At 51.3% G+C, this 19,144-nt stretch overlaps 1 protein-coding gene across 1 annotated transcript; it reads left to right on the top strand.

Moving 5' to 3' along the window:
• The first annotated feature begins 12,308 nt into the window (after nucleotides 1-12,308).
• On the top strand, nucleotides 12,309-17,837 carry Slc25a47 (solute carrier family 25 member 47). The gene is made up of 6 exons (XM_057783115.1): nucleotides 12,309-12,421; nucleotides 14,467-14,510; nucleotides 14,810-14,881; nucleotides 15,372-15,554; nucleotides 16,480-16,804; nucleotides 17,073-17,837. The coding sequence occupies exons 1-6, from the start codon at nucleotides 12,394-12,396 to the stop codon at nucleotides 17,351-17,353; spliced, it is 933 nt and encodes a 310-aa protein (XP_057639098.1). The 5' UTR covers nucleotides 12,309-12,393; the 3' UTR covers nucleotides 17,354-17,837.
• Nucleotides 17,838-19,144: the final 1,307 nt, after the last annotated feature.

Here is a 19,144-nt window from a genome sequence, read left to right as displayed (position 1 = left end):
GGCTCTCCCCAGTTCTCTCTTAAGGTGCTGATTGGCACACCACTGTGGTCTGAATGTCCTCTCTCTGCGGTTCCAGGTAGAAATCCTATCCCCCAGGTGATGACATTTGGAAGTAGGGCCTTACTGGCTAACAGTGTCTCCCTTCTCTAGGGACTCATGTCTTGTGAAAGGCAAGGGTGGCTCCCCTTGTTTGAAATGGACTTTTTAGAATTAAAAAAAAAAAATTCCCGGCCGGGCAGTGGTGGCGCACGCCTTTAATCCCAGCACTCGGGAGGCAGAGGCAGGCGGATCTCTGTGAGTTTGAGGCCAGCCTGGTCTACAAGAGCTAGTTCCAGGACAGGAACCAAAAAGCTACGGAGAAACCCTGTCTCGAAAATCAAAAAAAAAAAAAAAAAAAAAAAAAAAAAAAAAAAATTCCTAGGGGCAGAGAAATGGTTCAGCAGTTAAGAGTGCTCCCTACTCTTTCAGAAGACCCAAGTTTGGATCCCAGTACCCGTGTCTGGAAGCTCATGACCACCTGTATCTCCAGCTCCAGGATCCAGTGCCCTCTTCTATCTTACACACACACACACACACACACACACACACACACACACCACACACACACTCTAAAATGTTTTTAATCCTGTAAAGCTGGATGGGATATATCTTGCATCTTTAATTCCAGTACTCAGGAGGCAGAGGCAAACTGGTTTCTTACAAGTTCAAGTCCAACCTGGTCTACATAGTGAGTTCTAAACTAGCCAAGATTACTGTATCAGGATTCTCTAGATGAATAGAACTTATAGAATGAATGTCTTTCTATATAGAAAGGGGATCTATTAGAATGACTTACAGGCTGTGGTCCAGTTAATCCAACAATGGCTGTCTATGAAGGGAAGTCCAAGAATCCAGTAGTTGCTCAGTCCATGGGGCTGGATGTCTCAGCTGGTCACACTGTAAGCGGGAGTCCTGACGTTGTAGGCTCTAGTGCCAGTGAAAGAATGGATTTGCTAGCAAGGTTGACAGCAAGCTGGCAAAGAGTAAAAGCTTCCTTCTTCCATTTCTTTATATAGAGTGCCAGCGGAAGGTGTGACCCAGATTAGAGGTGGCTCTTCCCACATGAAAAGATCTGAATTGAAGTTGTGTGGGGTTTTTTTGTTTGTTTGTTTGTTTTGTTTGCTTGTTTGTTTGTTTTTTGAGATAGGGTTTCCTCTCTGTAGCTTTGGAGCCAGTCCTGGAACTAGCTCTTGTAGACCAGGCTAAACTCGAACTCACAGAGATCTGCCTGCCTCTGCCTCCCGAGTGCTGGAATTAAACGCGTGTGCCACCACCACCCGACTGAAGTTGTGTTTTTCTACCTCAAAGATCTGGATTAGAAGTAGACCTTCCTGGGGCTGGAGAGATGGCTCAGAGGTTAAGAGCACTGACTGTTCTTCCAGAGCTTCTGAGTTCAATTCCCAGCAACCACATGGTGGCTCCCAACCATCTGTAATGAGATCTGGCGCCCTCTTCTGCCCTGCGGGGACACATGCAGGCAGAATGCCGTATACATAATTAATAAATAAATCTTTTTTTTTTTTAAATAAGTAGACCTTCCCATGTCCAAATAAGCAAAAAGCCCTCATAGATGTGCCTCTTCATTTTTGGGTTTTAGTTAATTCCAGATATAGTCAACCAAGACCTTGACAGCCACCAACAGTCTGTACAGCTACGTAGTGAGAAAAACTCTCTGCAGCAACAGAATCCTGTATGGAGGGGCCAGTTAGATGCAGTAGAAAGTACCTGGTACCCGAGTCTGGTTCTTGGGACCCGTGTGGTAAAAAAAAAGAGAACCAGCTACCGCTCCCTGTCCTCTGACCTTCACACTTGTGCTGTGGCATGCAGGCCCCACCCACACAAAAGAAATAAAACATATATAAAAATAAAAAATCCAGTGAGAGGTTGAGGATATATATGGTTTAGTTGGTAAAGTGCAGGCACAAGGGGACCTGAGTTTGGGTCTCCAGCAGGGTCTTCCACTCAGGAGGCTGAAGCAAGAGGATCATCCATGGTTCAAGGCCAGCCTGTGTTACACAGTGAGATCTCTTCTCAGTTAGTCAGCAGGCCACCCTGAGGAGCCAGGGAAGTGCTGGAAGGGGCAGCTTTGCAGGAGTGGGAACAACTCGGAACCAAGAGTGGCTCCCTCAGCCTGGCAGGCAGCCACAAAGGAGGCTGGGACTGGTTTGTCTGGCTGGTGTGACTTGATGTGATGCCCCCTTCAGACTTCCCAGAGGGAGGTCAAGCATAGAGTTCCTGCAGAGATAAATCAGATTCCCAGCCCCTGAGCAGGAGAGGTTGACTGCCTCGAAGCCAGCCTCCTCAGCACACCCTCAGGGTTTTGGGGACTGTGTTTCAGAGTTCTCAGGTGCTTTGGCTGGTTTTGCTTGACTGTCCTGGCTGGCACCACATGGGCCTTTGTTTCAGATCACGTTCCTTCCAGGGCTGGGGCAGGAGCCAGGGAGCAGACAGTACCAACTCTGCTGTTGTCCTGCTCCCCACGATCCTCTGGTTCCAGGAAAAAGAAGATGAGGATTAATTTAATAATTTGCTTCCTAGCCCTGGGTGTGTGTGTGGGGGAGTCCTATATTTCCAGCGGTTCCCCTGGGGTCAGCTTTTGGTTGACTAGAGACTTCCTTGGCCTACTTCAGAACCCACTTGACCTTCAGGAGTCAGTGGATACCGGAAACTCAAGATGGGACTTGGTATAAATAGCTACATGGCAATGACTTGATATATACAAGTAGGCTGCAGGGGCCCTGCTGCTGGGGGTGCCCCAGAACTGGAAGGTCGTGGGGGTCCCTCATGGGTGTCTGGCCACATGTAGCCTAGTCTGCATGCCCTCTGGGCTCCCACTGGCACATTGGCAGTCTGTTCCCAGCCCACAGTAAGCATCCACGGGTCCTGGAGGGCAGTGTGCCCTGCACAGTGGTGATTTGAGATGTGGTAGAACTAGCTGGAGTTGGTACCATAGGATACAGCAGAGGGAGAAACAGCTGGCAGGGAGGATTCTGTGTCCTGAGCCCAGGCTGGTCATTGTCATAGCAGGCGTGTCACTCAGTGAATATCAGATGTGGCCAAAGGGTTGCTCCAGAGACTGAGGGAGAAGGCTGGAGAACAAGATTCAGTGCCTTGGAACCAGGAGGTCCATGAACTTTGCAGGGTTTTAGGCAGTTTCCACAGCTTCCCCAGCTTTCCTGCCCAGCCTTAGGGGCAGCGCTAGGCAGAGAGGTCAGCTTCTACCTATCCTCTGTACAAGCCCTTTTGTGTACAGCTCTGTTGGCGCCAATTTGTTGTAGGAGGTCACTTGTTCGTTCTCAGCTGCCCACACTGCTGAAATAATCACTCAGAAACCATATCATTTAAATCACTGCTTGGCCTATTAGCTCTAGCTTCTTATTGGCTAACTCTTACATCTTAAGTTAACCCATTTCTCTTAATCTGTGTTTCGTCACATGGCTGTGCATGGCTGTGGCTTATCGGCAAGGTTCCAGCGGCATCTGTCTCTGGAGGGGCTGCATGGCTTCTTCCTGTTTCCGCCTTATTTCCCCCAGCGTTCAGTTTAGTTTTCCCCACCTAGCTCTACTCTTCCCTATCACAGGCCAAGACAGCTTCTTTATTCATTAACCAATAAAAGCAACACACACACACACACACACACACACACACACACACACACACACACACACACACGGAAGGACTTCCCACACCAGGGTGCTGTCTGCTCCGCCAGGCTTTTGTGTCAGGCAGGGTAGAGAGAGAACAAAGGGTATGGTTCACCTCTGAGGCATGACCCCATTAAGGTCTTCCTGACCCCATGAGAGGAAGGATGTCTTGCAGCTAGCAGGTGGCCTGTAAGCCTGGATCATTACCTCCTTGTTGGCCTTTTGTCCCATTTTCCCTTCCCAAACTGCTGCCACCCCTCTGGTCATGCTTCTGTTCCTGGCCTGGCTGTGCCTGCACCTAGAAAAATGTATCCCAAACTACAGTGACCCTTCAGCTCACCCCAATGGTTCCCTGGAGCCCATGCTGGAACATACTTGTGCTTGCTGCCTGCGAAGAAGGCCCCTCCCAGATGGTTCCGCTAGCTCCTCTTGGGCCTCCAGGATAGCCCAGCAGGCAACAGCCTGTTGCACTTGCCAGCTTTGGTTCTTGGCTCTTCATGATTTGGAAGTGGGTCTCCACAGGGCTGGAGAGATGATTGAAAATGCTCGCTGTTCTTCCAGAGGACCTGCGTTTGTTTCCCAGAACTCGTGTTAGATGGTTCACGACTGCCTGTATTTCCAGTTTCAGGTGATCCAACACCTTCTCTGATCTCAATGTGACACACACACATTTTTAAAAAGTATGTCTACAAAATCTTGGGCACTCTGTCCTTAAAAGGTAGAGCCTAGGAACTAGGAACTGGTAGCTCAGCGGTATGGTGCTTGCCCAGCATGCATGAGGTTCCAGGTTCCATCCCCAGCACTGGAACTGGAGGGTGGGGAATTGAAACCTAACCTTGTTGTAGGAGCTGCGGCAGGCTGCGTTCCTGCATAGCTCCGCAGGGCTAGCTTTACCCAAAATAATTACACGGAAACTGTATTCTTTTAAACACTGCCTGGCCCAATATATCTAGCCTCTTCTTGGCTAATTCTCATGTATTAATTTAGCCCATTTCTAATAATCTGTGTAGCACCAGTCTTACCGGGAAAGATTCAGCATGTCTGACCTGGCGGCTTGCTTCATCGTGTCTGCCCTGGAGAAGAGCAGCATCGCGTCTGTCTGAGGCATCTTACCTCACTTCCTCTTCCTCCCAGCATTCTGTTCTGTTTACTCCACCCACCTATGTTCTAACCTATCAGGGCCAAGGAGTTTCTTTATTAATTAACCAATGACCTTCCTCCATCATAACCTCCTCCTACCCTTACTGAAGTTTCTACTTTCCTTCCTTCCTCCCTCCCTTCCTTCCTTCCTTCCTTCCTTCCTTCCTTCCTTCCTTCCTTCCTTCCTTCATTTCTTTCTCTTTTTCAAGAAAATGTTTCTCTGTAGTTTTAGTGCCTGTCCTGGAACTAACTCTTGTAGACCATTCTGGCCTCAAACTCAGAGATCCTCCTGCCTCTGCCTCCCAAGTGCTGGGATTAAAGCTGTGCACCACCACCGCCCAGCTCAGTTTCTACTTTCTAGGTAAGGAAAGTGAAGCCTGGATAGGCTGCAGGATTTGTCCAGGTCGTGCAGCAGAATAGGGCCGATGTATCCCAAGTTATCTGGCTCAGAGCCTCTGGCTCTGGGTCATTCTTCTGGATGCTATGGACATGTACCACACGTGCATCCCTAGGCACTTGAGTGAAGACACGTGGACAGGAAGGGGAAGGAAATAAGCTGGAACCCAGTGTTAGCAACATTTCAGACTGGGGAGATTGCTCAGCCATTATGAGCGCTTCCTGCTCTTGAAGAGGATCCAGGTTTTGGTTCCCAGCACCTGTGTCGGGTGGCACACAACCATCAGTAACTCCAGTTCAGGTGACCTCTGAAGGCACATGCATGTTGTGGTGCACACACATACACTCACACACATACACGTAAAATAAATTTAAAATCCTTTTAAAAAATCCAAAGCCCGTCGTGCTGGATGGGTGGCTCATGTCTGTGCTCCCAACACTGGAGAAGCTGAGGAAGAATTACTTTTGAGACAGTGTCCCAAGTAGCCTAGGCTGGCCTCAAATGTTCCCTGTAGCTGCGAGTTTCCCATCCTCCTGCCTCCAGCTTCCAAATGCTGGGGTTACAGGTATGTGTCAGCATGCCCAGCAGGAGAGAGTTTGCAGACTCCCTTTGGACAGCAGGTCCCTGAGGCCTGGGTTGTATGTCCTGCACTTACTATCTGTTGGGTACAACTCATTAAGTAAGAAGGTGAGTAGAATGTGCCCCATCCCCTGTGGTATGTCAGAAAGCTTGTGTCCTCCCAAGAGCCCTCTCTGGTAGCCCCAGGCATGGGTTGTGATAGCCAGTGAAGGAGGCCTAAAGCTGGCCTAGCCCGTGGCAGGATGTGGCCCCATCAGACACCCCTTGGGCTTTTTCTGTTGTCCATGAGATCCACTGCCTACTAGGAAAGTCAAGACTAGTGAGTTTACGTCACTGACCCAAGGTCCTCAGCTGGGAAAGGCAGCTCTCTACAACAAAATTAGGGCAAGGGTCCCCACACCTCCCCAGCACACATAGAGGGACACCCTGGCAGAGGCCTCTTCCTTCCTTGACATATCTATCAGTTCCAGAAAAGAGGGGGAGGTGACCCCAATATTTTGCAGTCCCTCTCATAACTACAGCCACTCCAGAAGGAGGCAAGGCCGGCACAGACAGCTCCATTCTTCTGTCCATTCTCCCGCTGCTTTATCGTGGACTGCAACAAACCTTCCATTCCCATGGCCTGAGCCAGCCTTTATCCACTAACCTCTTGCTCCTTCCCCCTATCATTACTTCCCTTGTTCCTCATCTGTCTCTTCATCTCTCCACACGCCATCTCTGCCTCCATCCATCTATCTCTTATGTATCTGTCCTCTATTTGTGTCTTTCCCTTGCTTATCTATTCATCCGTTTCCCCATCTTTGAGTCCACCCACCCACCTATCCACCCACCTACCTTTTTGTTGTTCCATCTATCCATCCACCCATCCATCTTCCCCTTGCTTACTTGTTCTGATATCTGTCTATCTTTCATCTATTTTTATCCATCCATCCACCCTCATATCCATCCATCTATCCATCCCTCCCTCCCTCTCTCATTCATCAATCCACTCACCCCTGTATCCATCTACCCATCCATCCAGTCATCCATCCATCCAGGCACGTCACACACCCACCTACCCCTCCATCCATCCATCTATCCCTCCCTCTGTCATCCATCCATCCTTTCATCATCCATCCAGTCACACACCCACCCACCCCTCCATTCATCTATATATCCCTCCCTCCCTCTGTCATCCATCAATCCACTCATCCATCCATCCATCCACCCACCCATCCATCATCCATTCATCTGTCTTTATCTATCCATCCATTATCTATAGATCCATCCATCATCCATTTATCTGTCATCCATCCATCCATCCATCCATCCATCATACATCCACCTATCCATCCAGTCACACACCCACCCACCCCTCCATTCATCTATATATCCCTCCCTCCCTCTGTCATCTATCAATCCACTCATCCATCCATCCATCCATCCATCCATCCATCCATCCATCCACCCACCCACCCATCCATCATCCATTCATCTGTCTTTATCTATCCATCCATTATCTATAGATCCATCCATCATCCATTTATCTGTCATCCATCCATCCATCCATCCATCCATCCATCCATCCATCATACATCCACCTATCCATCCAGTCACACATACACCCACCCACCCATCCACCCATCCATCCATCCATCCATCCATCCATCCATCCATCCACCTTCACCCACCCATTCACCCATCTATCCATCCATCCATCTATCCACCCACCCATCCATCATCCATCCATCCATCCCTCTTCACCCTGCCTGTTATTCGTCTGATCCATCCATCTGTCCCTTCATCTGCTCACTGATCTGTTTTCAGCTACCTTCACTTAATTACCCAAGCAGTAGCCCACCCTGAACTGTATACTGTGGGTGTAGAGGAAGGCCAGTGTAAACCATCCATGTCTGTGAGAAGTTTACAGCCAATGAGGAACCATTACAAGACACGGGGGGTAGTTGTAGTTTTGGTGAGTCAGAAGACAAAGGGCAGGAGAAATTAAGCTATGGTGACAGAGAACATCATTGTCCCAGTGTCGCCTTCCCTTTCATACTCTCTCACCTCAGCTCCCCTACCTCCTATTCTCCTCTCTCCCTGTTATTCTGGATGTCATGAAACTCTCCCCCAGGTAATATAAAGAATGCCCCCTCATTCCCAATAGAGACAGGCCCAACAGACCAAAGAAAGAATTCTACCCAGGTCCAGATTGGGGAACCAATGGATTTATTATTTGTAAGACAGTCAAAGGCATTTATGTTGCTGGGAAGTCTCACCCTATTCATCTGTATCTTTAAGAAAAATTATATCGGGCTGGAGAGATGGCTCAGTGGTTAAGAGCATTGCCTGCTCTTCCAAAGGTCCTGAGTTCAATTCCCGGCAACCACATGGTGGCTCACAACCATCTGTAATGAGGTCTGGTGCCCTCTTCTGGTCTGCAGACATACACACAGACAGAATATTGTATGCATAATAAATATAATTTAAAAAATAATTATATTTGGGGCTGGAGAGATAGCTCAGCAGGTAAGGGCACTAGCTGCTCTTCTGGAGGACCCAGGTTCAATAACTAGCACCCACATGGCAGCTTACATCTGTCTGTAACTCCAGTTTCAGGGGATCTGATACCCTCACACAGAGAATATACAGGCAAAACACTGGAATGTGGTGATATTTTGTTTGTGATCTAACAAAGCTTACCTGAAGATCAGAGTGTGGAGCTAAGCCACAAGTTAGCCATAGAGGCCAGGCAGTGGTGGCACACACCTCTAATCCCAACACTCAGGAGGCAGAGACAGATGGATCTCTGTGAGTTCAAGACACCCTGGGCTACACAGATTGAATCAGTCTAAAAGAGAAACAGAGCCAAGTGGTGGTGACTCACACCTTTAATCCCAGCACTAGGGATTAAACACAGACACAGGACACTCCACTTGTCAGAGGATTTCGTAGAGGTAAGAACTAGTGGCTGGCTGCTGTTTTTCTGATCTTTCAGCTTTTACCTCTTACTATCTGACTCTGGGTTTTTATTATTAAGACCAATTAGAATTTGTGCCACACCAGTGCACATTAAATAGTAAATAAATCTTTAAATAATTAATCTTTAATAATCTTTAAATAAATCTTTAAATAATCTTTAAATAAATAAATCTTTAAAAAACATTTATTTGGTGCATTTATTTATTTGTGTATGTGTGTGTGTGTGTGTGCGTGTGTGTGTAAGTGCACATGCATATGTGCATACAGTGCACATATGGAGGTTAGAGGACAACTTGAGGAGCAGCTTTTCCTTCCTCTAACATGTGGGTCCCTGGGATCGAACTCGGATTGTTAGGCTTGGTAGCAGGCAGGCATCTGTATCCATTGAGCCATCTATCAGGCCAGCTATTTTTCTCTTGAAGTAACTGTTATGAGCTACTCCATGTCTTAGTCACTGCTCTATTGCTGTGAAGACACACCAAGACCAAGGCAACTCTTTTTTTCTTTTTTCTTCGAGATTAGGTTTCTCTGTGTATAGCTTTGGAGTCTATCCTGGAACTCGCTCTGTAGACCTTATAAAAGAAAGCATTTAACTGGGAGCTTGCTTACAATTTCAGAGGTTTAGTCCGTTATCATCAATGGCAGGGAGCATGGAAGTACACAGACAGATGTGGTGATGGAAAAGTAGCTGAGAGCTTCATCATGAGCCATAGGCAGGCAGACAGACAGACAGACAGACACACACACACACAGACAGAGACAGAGAGACAGACTCTGGGCTTGTCATGGACTTTTGAAACCTCAGAGACCCCACTTCCCCCAGTGACACACTTCCTCTCTAAGGCTATCCATCCTAATTCTTCTAATCCTTTCAAATAGTGCCACTCCCTGGTGATCAAGCATTCAAATATATAAACCTATGGAGACCATTCTCATTCAAACCACCACATTCCATTTTGAGTGTAAGTGCCAAGAAAGAATGATTCTTACAGCATGTTTACACGGGTAAAACACCACCTGCCAGCACACCAGGAGGCACAAACAATTTCTTTGGGATGTTAAATAGTGACGCTTGTGAATACAACATCACTCCAGGAGCACCAGACTCATGAGTTTATCATTGAAGAAGATGGAACTCCTCCCCTGGATCTTGAAAAGAACCAGGGCAGGTGCACTGAGTGGCCTGTCAGTCACAGCCCTGTCCCGGCATTTTGCCACAGTGAAGACGGAACCTGTCCCTTGCTTCAGCTCAAGTGCAGTGTTCTCTGCCCATGACACAGCCCATTTCAGGCTGACTCTTCAGTGATTGCACCCGACATCCCTGTGCTTGCAGCTCCAAAGACCTGCCTGATCTCCACAGCCTTCCGCGTGTCCTGATCAGCTCTCCGCTGCTGATAACCTGGATGCCTCTTTATAACCTCTCCTTAGCACTTTTGTTTTCTGAGATGGTTTCTCTGTGTAGCCCTGGTTGCTTGCTCTGTACAACAGGCTGGCCTCAAAGGTACAGAGATCTATCTGCTTCTGCCTCCCGAGTGCTAGGATTAAAGGTGTGTGCCACCACCACCTGGTGAGTCCATTATTAATCAGTGTGCGTGTGTGTTACTGTGTAACATGTGACCTGAGAACTAATATTAATAACTAAGATTGGAATAGAAGAATCTGATTGCCGCTGGCCGCACCATCAGGTAAAATCTGGGTTACTTGGCAAGTCACAGTCACTGCTACTGAAATGTGTGTTGTGGAAACATGCCATCTGTGTTTCTTACACTGTGTGCTCACGGCTCTTTTTTTATTTTTTATTTATTTTGGTTTTTCGAGACAGGGCTTCTTTGTAGCTTTTGGTGCCTGTCCTGGAACTAGCTCTTGTAGACCAGGCTGGCCTCGAACTCCCAGAGACCCGCCTGCCTCTGCCTCCCAAGTGCTGGGATTAAAGGCGTGCGCCACCACCGCCCGGCATCACGGCTCTTTTTTAAGTAACCTTGCGGGTGGAGAGAGGCTTCAAGAGACCCAGGAGCCTCCTACATCACGAGAGACATCACTAGGCTCGCTCTCTTGAGAGTGTCCTGTGGGTTGTCACAGCCGCTCTGTTTCACAGTAAGGGTCGTGCCCAGCTGGAAGCTGCAGCTGACTCCATCAGCCCTCGCCATTGTCTCTGGACTTTCCCTGTCTGTCTAGGGCTCTCCGTGTCATTGCCAGCACATCAGGTGTCCAGGGCAGGGATGAGGTTATTGTGTTTACCAGGGTGTCTCACACTGTTTGACACCTGGCATGTGTTGGTTGCACGCACCAGGAGCCTGGACAGGTGGGCTGCTGTCCAGGGTTAATGACACAGTTAGGGCAGTGCAGGCAGACAGCGATAGTGGAGGAGAGACGGCAAGACTGTCTGGATGTGGGCCAGAGAGAGAAAGGTATCCAGACAACTGTGGGGCCTTGGAGTCCTACTCTGCTGGCAATGTGGGACTGAAGGGTCCCTGTCCTCTCAGGTGGAAAGTGTGTTTTAGGCTCCCTCGTTAGCCCAGGTCCTAGCGTCTTGAATGTAACATCTGGCCCAGCTGCCTCTCCAGAGCAGATGCATCCCTCCTTCTAGACCTTCTGCTTCTATTAATGAATTTGGCTGGCAGTTCTACAGGAACATAGCTGGAGTTTGCTCTGCGTGATCACAGATTTTGTGGGTGCAAAAGTGGGGGCAGAGGAAGGCCAAAGGCCTTGTCTCAAAGTCAGGCGGCAGAGTTGGGATCTGAAGGCAGGTAGGTCAACTTCTAAGCGGATGCTGAGCCACGGTCCCACTACAAGGAAGGACATCAAGATTGACCTTGGCCAGGCTACTTCCAGTCTCCCTCTGTCCCCCACTCTGCCCTCTGCCCTCTGCCTTCTGCCGTGGCAGCTAGCTAGCACCGCCTACTTGCCTAAAAGCAGACAAACTGTTGGGGTGAGGGGTCATCCCTAGTTTGAAACTAGCCTGTTCAAGGACAGTGTACAAATAATAGGAAAACAGGTGGACACGTGGCTTCCGGCTGCCCTACCCTGAGGGCCATCCAGATAGAGCTGCCTAACGTTCATCAACACGCCCCTTCTTGCCACTCTGCGACTCTCTGGCCCTGAGGGTGTCCTCCAGGTCACTCTGTAGGGCTGCAGCCTGGGTCACTGAGTCTCTGAAGGAAACTAGCTGTGCTGTTCAATACAGACAAGGTTGCATTCCCTTCAAGGGCTGGCTATCAGATAGGATGGCTCTAAGATAGTGACTGCCTCAGGCAAGTCCCCCTTGGGGTCTTGGTGGCCCCATGATTAGGCATTTACTTCCCTTCCAGGACTGGAGGTAAACTGTAAATTGGGGTACACACACGAGGGATCACTGTTTATACAGTCACTCTAAGCAGTCAGAAGTCAGGCATAGTCTGAATTCGGAAATAGAGGCAGGCCTGTGGGGTTGTTCACCTCCCATGACCTCTCACACGCTTTCCTGATGCTGAGGTCATTGACACCACGATCCTTGTGGGGGGTGTGAATGTGGCATCAAAATAGCCATGTCTCCGCCTCCACTCACAGGTATTTAAGATCTGCAGAATTGGTAGGAGCTGGCCATTGTGGCATTAGACCGAGAGACCAGAACTCTTCCCATTTTCCACGCTGTCCATGGATTTTGTTGCTGGGGCCATTGGAGGTACGAGCCAGGGATGGAGGGGTGCAGGGGTTGGGAATAGCTGGGGATGGTGCTTTTGTGTGTGTGGTAAGTGGGAGGGAGCCTTAGGCAGTTGGTATTCAAGCAGACCCCTGGCATGGACTATGGGTGCTGAAGCGGGAAGGCCTTGAAGCTCAGGCAGGATGCTGAGGCAGGCTAGGAATCCCTGGCTTGGGAACAGGAATGTCCCTGTGGGGTTAGGAGATGGCTGGGGTCCTTGGTGTGGGCGACTGAACCATGGGGGAGGGCTGAAGGCTCCAGGGAAGAGCAATGTACCCAGGAGTTCTGCTGCAGGCAGCGGGAACGAGGCATAGAGCAAGCCCGGTTGGATAGTTTCTCTGATCCCCTGGGGCCTACCAACGTCTAGCCCATCTGTGGATGAAACTGTTTCTTTCCTGGGGCGAGATGACAGAGGGGAGAGGTGGCTTCCCATGGGCCATTGATCCTCAGGCTGTGCAGCTATTTCGAGTGAGGCACTCTTGGCCCCGCAGCTCTTGTGAAATAGCCATGTTCTCACTGCTGGGAACAGCCTGGGGCCTGAGAGGATAGTCAGCACCAGCCTCGGGGAGGACTGAGTCCTGGCCCTGTCTGGGCTGCCTGGGGTCTTGACCTATGGCTCTACCAAGGCTGGCTGCTCCTCTGAACATTAGCATCACAGGTCATGCCCTCCTCATAGCCACAGGACAGGCCCTAGTGAGGGGTCCTTGCTCTGTGCTGGGTCCTGGGTCCCAGGAACTCAGACCCAAGCCCTTCCTTTAAGAACTCTAGATGTAGAGGTGGCCATGACATGTGAGGTATAGCAGCAAGGCCATGGGACACAGGTTCTGATCAACATGCTTCCAGGCAGAAGCAACCAAAAGCACAGTAGGAAGGTGTAAGAGAGGAGGGCTTTGAGGGATTGATAGGAGTTGGAGAGGGCTTTGAGAGACATAGAAGGCTATTCTGAGTGTCCTGGTAGGCAGTTGCTTTATACCTCCCTGCCCCCTCCCAGGCATCCATTCTTCATTCTAATGCACCCAGGACACAACCCCATGGACCTTGCCATCCTTCATGGTGTTCTTAGCATCCTTGCTTGGGGTTAGAAAGCCCAAGGCCCTGATTGGCTCCTCAACTTCTTTAAGGCTCTGCTGGCCTTCAAGGCTGTGGAGGCCCCAGAGCTGGAGTGGCAGGGCCAGGAGGGCAGTGTGGCTCTCTTGGTCCAAAGCCAGGGTGGGTACTACAGGCCCCTCTGCAAGGTGGGCTGGCAGCTGTCCGCTGTCTTCAGTTAATCCACTCAGGCAGAGGAGTGGTTCCTCAGTGGGCAGTTCCCAAAGCTGTGACCACCAGGTGGCCTCATTGCTTGGGCCTCCGTATGGGTGTTAGAGGACAATGGCAGGGAGTTCTCTTGGTCAGGAAGTCGAAAAGCAAGGGGTTACAATTTCATAGTCCCCTCCAAAACGTGACCACAGTGACTTAAAGACAACCTATGGGCTCTGCCACTCTCACACGTGGGCCTCTGGGGGAGTCTGTCCAGACCACAGCAGCGGTGCACATTCTGTCCCATGCACACCTGTGGTTCAGGGACCCGGGTGGGGGTCAGGGCTGCTCAGCCGGCCTTTTCTCAGAACGTGCCCCTCCCTCACCCCTGTAAAGTGTGGCTGTCCACCTGGCTCCCACACAAACCCTGCACAGGCAGAAGCTTGAGGGCAAAGTTTTTCTGGCTTAGAGACAGGGTCAGCCAGAGTGGAACCAGGCGTTCTCCTGAAAGGTGATGTCAGAGGGGAGGCTGAGGAATGTCCTTGGCCTGGGCAATGGGGATAGGCACTGTTGGGCCAGGAGAGGGATTGGGAGATATCTAGCAGGCTTGGCAGGTGCACACAGAGCCTCGGTTTCTCACCTGGCTGCGGAGAGGCAGAGCCCAGGTAGGGTCAGCTGGAGGTGGGAGAGGGGGACTTGAGGCCACCTTCTCCCATCCCCAGGGTGGGTGGGCTCTCACTGCTGACAGGGCATCTCCTACTGCCTCACTAGGTCCTCTGATTGCCTTGCAGGAGTCTGCGGTGTTGCTGTGGGCTACCCTCTGGATACAGTGAAGGTACAGCAGGCCCTACCTTGGTTTAGATTACTTAGTATCTCTGTACCTAGCTCGGGCCTGCAATTAGAATGCTAGCAGGACCTAGTCCTCTCCCACTCTAGTAGCCAGTGCTTCCCTAGGGCCCTTGGGACTGTCGGTCTCCCACCCTGTGCCCCAGAGGTCTCATTCTAAAAGGTGTTCACTGTCCCTACTCAGTCTACAGCAGCATGCCTGACAGACAAGGGGCTGAACCTAGTCTTCTACTGGCTTTGCCCCGGCCTAGAGCCAGCCCTTCCTGAAGCCTTCTCCCTTTCCCATAGGTCAGGATCCAGACTGAGGCCAAGTATACCAGCATTTGGCACTGCATCCGGGACACGTACTGTCAAGAGCGGGTAGGACTGGGGCCCGATGGTAGGGTGGTATCAGGGACTGGGACTTGCTAGTGATATCCTTCCCCTAACCCCTTGGCCCTCCAAACAGGTATGGCTGTGCCCAGCCCTGGGATCCCCTCTGAGTCCCAAAATCAAAGCACTGGGAACCCTATTTGGTACAGAACTAAGTCCCTTGTCTTTCAGGGAAGGGACACAGGGGAACCTGAGATTCTGAAGGTCAGGGAGGAGCCCATCCAGGGGAATGTCTTGCAGACACTTATGCAAGTGATGTGGGACTTGGTGCAGGCAGGGGTTAGCTAAGCATCATGTTGGTTCCACCATCATTGCCAGGCAGCTGTCTTCAACCCCTCAAAGATCAAGTCAAGTACTGAGATCCCAAGGGTGATGTCTGGAGGCATTGGTGGCAAGGGAGGTGGTGGTCAGTCCCAGATGTCCCAGTCCCAGGGCATTCTCTCTTGGGTCCTGTCCTTACTTGGTCCCTATCCACCAGGTGTGGGGCTTCTACCGGGGCCTCTCACTGCCCGTGTGCACCGTGTCCCTGGTGTCGTCTGTTTCTTTTGGCACTTACCACCACTGCCTGGCTCACATTTGCCGCTTCCGGTACGGCAGCATTGACGCCAAGCCCACCAAGGCTGATATCACACTCTCAGGAGGCGCCTCTGGCCTTGTCCGGGTGAGTAGAGGCAGTTGAGGGTGGAAGGGCACCAGAGATAACCAGGGCGTTTGAATCTTACCTCCTAGCAGGTGTCAAGACTGAGGCCCTGGGAAGTTAGAACCTACAGGGCATGGGGACTGTGGTGAGGAACTAGTATCCTGCCTGGGATGGGCTAGGCTCCTTTTGGTGTCTAGAATGTTCCAGTGGAGAGGAGGAAATGACCATAAGGAACCTCCCTGTCAGGGTGTGGGGAGCCACAGACATAGCACTCAGGTGCTTGTGACTTCCCAGCTGGGAGGGCTCCATCTTCAGGGTACCCAACAAATGCCTGAACACCATCTAGTGTTACCATGGACACCTGGCATCCTTCATCTTCAGTGGAGATGGAGCATCAGGCACCACGGATGGGAACAAGGGCTGCAAATGCAGCTGAGGTTCTTCATAGGTCAGGATGGAGCATGGGCAAACCACTCAATCCTTACTTAGAGTTTCCACAGGCTGAGGGGCTAAGTGTTGGCTCCAGTACGTAGTGCAGACACCAAAGGCCAATGAGCCTAGTCAGCCTCTGAGCTGCCATCTGATCTGCAAGAGGTGTGAGGAGAATTAGGGCAGACCAGAGGTATGAAGACCCCAGTCCATCTGAGTCCTGCAGCGGCCACCATGCCCTGCTTTTAGCAACATGACTACAGCACAAACAAGTGTGTCAACTGTGCTCTTGAACTAGTCACATTCACTTAGCACCAGATATGTGTCAAGCCAGGACTCTCCGATGCAGGAGACCTTGGTTTCAGCCTTCATCGGGCTGAGCTGGCTTTCAACTCAGCACTATCAAAACCCTGGGACCAGCTTGCAGCTTCTTTGGGATCTGGACTCTCAGCACTGGGTCTAAGAGCCAACGGTTAGGCTGTAGGCATGTCCTAACCTTGCTTCCTCTCTGTCCCAGGTGTTCTTGACATCACCCACAGAGGTGGCCAAGGTCCGCCTGCAGACACAGGCCCAAGCTCAGACACAGCAGCGGCGGCCCTCAGCCTCCTGGACATCAGTGGCTCCTGCTTTGTGTCCTGCACCCAATGCATGTCTGGAACCAAGGCCCAAGTACCGTGGGCCGCTGCACTGTTTAGTCACAGTGGCCCGCGACGAGGGGCTTCGGGGGCTCTACAAGGGCAGCTCAGCTCTGCTCCTTCGTGACGGTCACTCTTTTGCCACCTACTTCCTCTCTTATGCCATGCTCTGTGAGTGGCTCACCCCTGCTGGCCATAGCCAGCCAGGTGAGTGACAGGCAGAAACGGTAGAGTTGGGCCAGTGGGATGGGGGCTGGGAGAAGAATCTGCACAGTGCAGCAAGCTCACCAACACTGAATCAAGCTAAGCTTCTTTGCCTTATTTTTCAATGGTTTCTGAGGTGTGTGTCTGTCTAAGGCCACACAGTGACTTTGTGACAGAGGGGTGTATCCTGACTCAGTGTTAGTGAGCTGTCCTGGCTGGGTCCTGTCTCTGAGAAGCTTGCAATAAGGCATGTTCACGGTGTCTCTTGCAGATGTCCTAGGTGTGCTGGTGGCTGGAGGATGTGCTGGCGTCCTGGCCTGGGCCGTGGCCACCCCCATGGATGTGATCAAGTCACGCCTGCAGGCAGACGGGCAGGGCCAGCAGCGCTACCGGGGCCTCCTGCACTGTGTGGTGACCAGTGTGCGGGAGGAGGGCCCCAGGGTGCTCTTCAAAGGGCTGACGCTCAACTGCTGCCGTGCCTTTCCTGTCAATATGGTGGTCTTCGTGGCCTATGAGGCTGTGCTGCGGCTCACTCGGAGACTGTTCACATAGGGCCACCGGTCGGTAGCAGCCAGCTCACAGCCGCTGGAGGCCAAGGGGAGCATGGACAGGTTCAGGACCCCACAGGGCTGTCACTGGAACAGTAGAGGGCCTTCTGTGCAATGACTTAGGTGAGGCCTGAGCTTGGCCTGCCCAGCTGCTGCTCACCAAGTCAGGGGGTCGAACTGCTTGGGGGTCACGAGTCAAGGCTGTGTGGGTCTCCTTGATGAGGATGCGCCACTTGGAGTCATTTGTCACCGAGCAACTGTCCATTCCTGAGTGTCCTCCCTTGTCCACACCCATGACCTCAGAGCATTTTCTCACCAGCCCCAGTTCCACTCATCTTCCGATTCATACTCTTCCCTTAAGAGACAATTGAGGGACCAGACAGCAAGCTGAGCCATCTGGCTACAGGCTGGGCTTGTTCCCTGTCCCAGGCTGTCCAAGAGGGCCCAGAGTCCTCACTGGTCCACAAGCTGGTGTGGTGCTTCACTGAGTACGCATTTACACTGCTTGCCACATGAAGACCCTGGAGCCTGGGTCAATAAATGTTTCTGAGGTTGCTCAGTGGTGTTGCTGTGATCTGTGCGGTGCTGGCCCTCCAACCTTGTGTTCACCCGGGGTGCCGAGAAACCTGTCAGCTCATGGTGGGAGAGACTGTGTGAAGCCCTGGCTAAGATGGTCTAGAGTTCTTACGTGGGTAGCCAGGTGCCCATTAGGTAGGGGTCCCTGGGGAAACCTGCACAGTCTTTACTTTTGGGCTGTGTACTTTGTTATCTGTGTCATTACCAGGCCAAACTCCTGGAGCACTGTGACAGGGTGGGAAAGTCCGGGGCCCCTTACAAAGGTTTTATGGGCCAGTGTCTGGGAGGGGAGGGGAGGAGAGGCTAGTGTCTGCCTCTTAGGCACACGTGGGATTCGCTCGTGCTTCAGGCCTCCCTTTCCGGAGACCCTGTGGCTTCCGGTGTTAGGGGTCACTGGGAGTGGAGCTGGCAGCACAGTGTGACCCCACTGGGTCTTCACAGAACAGCCCTGTGGTAAAGCAGGCTGATACCCGCCTCAGCCGGGCAGGTTCAGATACCAAGCCTGGCCATGCATGCACCAAATGGTCTCCAGTTTTTCTCGTCCAATAAAACTTCAGTTTCTAGAAGGTATGGAATCTGTTTCTGGGTCTGCCCTTGTCACATAGGCCCTTCAGCACCAGATCTTACACCCAGGGCCCTTGCCTGCAAGACCTCCCACTGCCTGATGTCATCTCTTGGGCCTCCCCTCCTCCTGGAAGAAATACTCTGGGCTCCTCCCATGGAGCCTAGCCAGCTGGCTGGTTGCTTATCGGTCCCATCTTAAAACTGGGAGCTGCCCAGGACTTCTCAGCCTCTGACGAACAGGGGAACTAGCTTTGCAGTAAGGCCCTGGTTATGATGAAAGCCAGAGCGTCCAGGTGGGGCTGGGAGGCTTCTGGAGGGACAGGACTGCAGCATGTCTCCAGCTGCAGGGCGAGGGAGAGCTGGGCCAGACACACCCTGCAGGCAGCTAGGAGGGGCGTGAGCGCGCGCGCACACACACACACACTGCTGTGAACTTTTCAAATGTCCTCTTCCCCTCATTTGCAACACGTAGTCCTCCAGCCTTGGGGTTCTCTTCCACTTTCAGGTATAGATTCTTCAAACCATTTCAGTTACTTTGTGCAGATTTAGGAGCTGTTTGTGGGCTTGCTCCCACTCTGCTCCCATTCTTCAACACTGACTTATGTTGACTTATGCACTCCATATGCCTCTTCAATTGCAATCCTCAAGTCCTTTT

The sequence above is a fragment of the Chionomys nivalis genome, chromosome 10 (genome assembly GCF_950005125.1).
Source record: "Chionomys nivalis chromosome 10, mChiNiv1.1, whole genome shotgun sequence".
In the NCBI taxonomy this organism is placed as follows: Eukaryota; Metazoa; Chordata; class Mammalia; order Rodentia; family Cricetidae; genus Chionomys; species Chionomys nivalis.
This window is presented reverse-complemented; position numbering and strand designations above follow the sequence as displayed.

Coding starts and splice junctions, on each gene's coding strand:
- Slc25a47 (XM_057783115.1), top strand. CDS start 12,394: ATGGATTTTGTTGCTGGGGCCATTGGAG. Junction 12,422..14,466: donor TGTTGCTGGGGCCATTGGAG/GTACGAGCCAGG, acceptor ATTGCCTTGCAG/GAGTCTGCGGTGTTGCTGTG. Junction 15,555..16,479: donor GCGCCTCTGGCCTTGTCCGG/GTGAGTAGAGGC, acceptor TCTCTGTCCCAG/GTGTTCTTGACATCACCCAC.